Genomic DNA, 5000 nt, shown 5'->3' with positions numbered 1-5000 from the left:
CGTCTCTATATTGTCTTAATTCTAAGTAGGTGTAATACCTAGCTTAATAACTCGTCGCAAAAAGCTCTCTTGTTTTCAGCTTGTTGAGGAAGAGTCTTCCCAACATCAAAAAAAGTTTATACAAGTCACTCAAGAGAGACGCTTATTCATCATGAACTTCGATTACTGACTGCAATAAAAATAGTCCCGTTTGGTTATCAAATACAACAGACGGACTGAAATGAAGTCTTTCATATTCTAAAGTGAATCATGGGCATTAAAAGAAGCGCAGATTCCAATATCAGTGTTGATGATATATGGCCACTTCTGAAATTAAATTGTGACCTTTGCGATAAATAACCGCGAGTGTTCATTAAAAGACTTACCCTCCGAAATCATTTACATTTCCTGGGACCCTTCTCATCGCTAGAAAAAAAAGAAAAAACAAAACTCGGTGAATATTTTAGTCATAATGTTCTTCCCAGATTCAACCTTGCCCTGAAATTAACACGAACATCGTTTCGTAGGTTAGAGAATGCACATACCACCACAGTACTATCAGGTACACATACAAACACACACATAACAGAGAGCTGGTACGTCGTGCAGTTACCAGTCTCATCAAGATTTAAACGTACCAAGAAAAAATTGTAATTTGATATATATATATATATATATATATATATATATATTATATATATGTGTGTGTGTATATATATGTATATATAGTATATATATATATATATATATATATATATATATATATATATATATATATATTGATATAGTAAAACGAACCCATAAAAACACCAAAATATAGAGGAAATACTATATTTCAGAGACTGCTGCCTCTCTCTTCAGGTAGATGAATGACAAAGGTTACAGAAAAGTTGGTATTTATGCCAAGAGATCCAACCACAGTTAAGCCAATTTAGGTCACTCCCACTGATAATCTTTCTTTAATCCTCTTAAGCGTTGGCATCTAAATCCATTGTGCCCTATTCCCCTTAGAAACGGTTGGAAGGTCGTAAACTTTCTCTCACGAATTCAACAATTCAACATATTTCTACGAGGGAAGAATGTCGTGTGCTCACCGATCGTTAAGTCTGTTTATGACATTTAATATCCATGCTTCAATAAGCCCCAAATCTTCAATCAATAGCTCTAGCAGATTTTGCTCTTTGTAGATGATTTTAATGTCATCTATCAGATTAACTTAAATGTGCTTCGCGTGGCACCTCTTGACTTAGAGAAAAAGAATCATGTTATACATACCCTTTGATGTTAGGACTTAACGTTTGGTCTGGTTTGTTTGTTTGTATGGTGCTTTTACGTTACATGGAAACGTGGTTATTCAGCAACGGAACCAACGGCTTGACGTGACTTCCGAACCACGTCGAGAGCGAACTTCTCTCACCAGAAATACACATCTCTGACCCCTCAATGGAATGCCCGAGAATCGAACTCGTTGCGACAGAGGTGGCAGGCCAACAACAAACCGTCCACGCCACTAAAGTCTTGTTTGACTCGAGTCACGAACGGTTCGTCTGGGTAGGTATGCTGGAGAAAATGACCTTTCTTTTCATTCGTATCATTATCGACGTCACTCGCTTACAATCTTTCGCTTTTCTTCTCATTTGGAGGTATCATGGATCCGCCACCGGGACATCCACTTACTCACAGTCGGAAGATACACCTACACGTCCGACCAGAGATTCAGGGCCTTGCACGAGGAGGACTCCGATGACTGGGTACTGAAGATTAATTATGTCCAGGTGAGGTCCTACCTGTGAATTCCATCTTAACGAGTTGCAATTTTTTGTTGCCACTAGGTTTTATCTATCTGTTCATTTGCTATTTTATTTTGGTTCCTACACTCTCCAGTTTTGAGATGATTTCTTGAAACTAGTTTTGTGATGATTTCTTGAAAAGAGTTTTGTGAGGATTTCTTGAAACGAGTTTTGTGATCATTTCTTGAAACTAGTTTTTGCGATGATTTCTTGAAACGAGTTTTGTGATAATTTCTTGAAACAAGTTTTTTGATGATTTCTTGAAAAGAGTTTGGTGATGATTTCTTGAAACGAGTTTTGTGATGATTTCTTGAAACGAGTTTGGTGATGATTTCTTGAAACTAGTTTTGTGATGATTTCTTGAAACGAGTTTTGTGATAATTTCTTGAAACTAGTTTTGTGATAATTTCTTGAAACGAGTTTTGTGATAATTTCTTGAAACGAGTTTTGTGATGATTTCTTGAAACTAGTTTTGTGATGATTTCTTGAAACTATTTTGTTTTTCTGTCGAAATAGTACCCGTTCCATTTCGTTTCGCTTATTTTTATTCCGTATTTTGTGAATATTTTCAATTTCCTCCACATCATGGATTAAGCAACTACATAATTTTATCAGTCTTCGTTCCTTCATCTTCCTCTTCCAGAGGAGCTACCTTCCCACCGAATTAACCATCAATTTTATATTTACCTCCACCGTCACTATTGTTAGAATGTAACTGACCCCATTCATGCTTCTTCACTTTTCAGCTCCGAGACACAGGGATATACGAGTGCCAGATATCCACCACGCCTCCAGTCTCGCATTTCATACGACTCAATGTTGTCAGTAAGTCATTGATCACAGAAATACTCTTCGTTTAATTGTGTTTTCTGTCATAAGTGCAGTGACCTTTATGATCACTTCAGATGTTTGTTTGGATATACATGAACATACCGTGTACGTAAGTAAGCGTGCAATCATATCCTCTTTTAAATTAATGGACTCAGTACCCAAATACCTTTTGTTTAATTCCTTTATTTCTGTCACAAGTGTAGTGACCTTTAAGATCACTTCAGATGTCTGTATGGAGATACATGAACATACTGTGTATGTAAGTAAGCGTTTAATCATCTCTTTTAAACTACTGGACTCTGTACTAAAAATACCACTCGTCATGGTTAGATCTCCAATCGTTTCTCAATATTATTTTGTGACAGGAGAGCAAGCATCGAAGTCAGGGTTTTAAGTCAGATATTTCGACAAACAAACATTTATTGCAGATATAAGTACACTGTTTATTCGATACTTAGCTATCTGAGTTACTGAACAATACGAGGAGATTAACTGCTCATCAGCAAATGGAAAGCTAATAACGGATTCACTTTACCAGGTTATTTTACAGTCAATACAAAGTCTGTGTAAGATGCAAGAAAGGAATTGAACATTTCCTATAATTAAAAGATGGTATTTTAACGTATTTTACAGAGCCACAGACCCACATATTAGGTGGGCCTGATATGCATATCAACAAAGGTTCGACTATCAACCTCACCTGTGTTGTGGAATTCAGTCCAGAGCCGCCAGATTTTATTTATTGGAATCATAACAGCAAGGTAAGGCGCTGGTTGCTTAGTTTGGTTCACTTGTATGTGTTCATTATTTCTAGATGAAGTATGCTAAGGTTGGTTTGTGGTGGTGGTGGTGGTGGCGGTGGTGGTGGGGAAGGGGGAGAATTCTTACAATAGTTCAAGTAAATAAAAGTTATCAGAATCTTTTGCAGCAATTTCACTATACCTTAATTGCATTGTACTTTCTCATAAACAAAGATATCCACGCCGTTCTCCCTTCTTGAACCTGAAGTCTAATTGACCATTTTCGCTCTCATATAATATAAACTTGACTTCCGGATGCCTTTTGAACACATTGCTCAGAAAAATATATTGCACTAAATCAAATTACTGGAAACCAACTTTCCACTACGACGGGTGAGCTTGCGTTAATCGATACCATCCAGAAATCTTTCGCTGTGACCGGAAATATGCTAAAAAAAAAAAAAATAGTAACAGCATAGTGAAGAATGATATAGCTACTTAGCGAAATTCAGTACCAAGAAAATGGGTCCATTCAGATCGCATTTGATGTATACCCAATGCATACGGGTGTATATGTGTGTATACATATGATAAATACTATGTCTGCACCGTAAACAAAATTTAATATACAATATAAATAAAAGCATCAAACTCGTAATAAATATGGAAATGCGTTCTGTGACAGAAAGTAAACAAATTAGTAGAATCACTTATGCGTGTAATCATTTATGCTTATAAGCGCTTAGTAATGTACGTTTGCTGACAATTGATCACTTTATATCAACATTCAAACAATTTAATCAGGTTCCTATGTCAAATTCGAATACAGAGCTATTTTAACGCTTGCACTCTTAGTAAATATTTAACGTACTTTTAATGCTATCGATGAAATCGGTAATACGTTAATTTCATCAATATTCGATCTCCTGAAACAAGAACTCAGGAGTCTTGGACATGAATAAAATGAAAGATCCTTCAACAAATTCTCTAAATTTCAATGCATTCAATCAACCGGCCGCTAATGATCAATTACAGACGCTAATGGCTCGATTAAGCGAGAAGACGTATGCTGACAAACGAGTTGATGACCTACGATGATTCAATAGTATTCGTTATTACAAGAGAAAAATACGTCCATCCCACTTGCTGCAAAACCTTTCAGATGTTTGATTCTATTAACAGTTTAACGCAGATGGTTCATTAAGTTTCTATAATGAGTTCAGAATAACTGAGAAACGAAAAATTATAGATGCCCCAAGACTCCAAACTGGTTGAATTATACATCCGTTGTTTGTCCTCACATTTATAATATTACTGGCGTATAAAAGATATCTCATGCGCCCGCGTGTTTGTGGTGCATCTATATACGTGTGCGTACATCAAGAGAGAGAGAGAGAGAGAGAGAGAGAGAGAGAGAGAGAGAGAGAGAGAGAGAGAGAGAGAGAGAGAGAGAGAGAGAGAGAGAGTAATTGTTGCGTGTAAAGTAAATAACTGTGAAGTAATTTACTCGCAGTGAATATCAGGAGCGGAAAAGCTTTTATACACACACAACTTTTCACATAAGGATCTTAAGTCCTATATCGTCGGAAATTGTGATTTCATTTTAGCTAAATTCTGGTCTATGAAATGTTGTACTTTGCCTTTGCAGTAATTACGCATT

General features: G+C 36.3%; 1 protein-coding gene across 2 annotated transcripts in view; it reads left to right on the top strand.

Annotated features, from left to right (window-relative positions):
• Window positions 1-5000, top strand: part of LOC135198550 (hemicentin-2-like) — a 38068-nt gene that overhangs the window by 25496 nt on the left and 7572 nt on the right. For both annotated transcript variants that reach the window (XM_064226238.1, XM_064226237.1), the window contains exons 4-6: window positions 1623-1754; window positions 2516-2594; window positions 3234-3361. In XM_064226238.1, the coding sequence (XP_064082308.1) occupies window positions 1623-1754; window positions 2516-2594; window positions 3234-3361 (339 nt within the window). The remainder of the gene's footprint in view (window positions 1-1622; window positions 1755-2515; window positions 2595-3233; window positions 3362-5000) is intronic.

Source organism: Macrobrachium nipponense, chromosome 22 (assembly GCF_015104395.2).
Source record: "Macrobrachium nipponense isolate FS-2020 chromosome 22, ASM1510439v2, whole genome shotgun sequence".
NCBI classification, from domain to species: Eukaryota; Metazoa; Arthropoda; class Malacostraca; order Decapoda; family Palaemonidae; genus Macrobrachium; species Macrobrachium nipponense.
The sequence above is the reverse complement of the archived record's forward strand: the minus strand, read 5'-3'. Positions and strand labels throughout refer to the sequence as shown.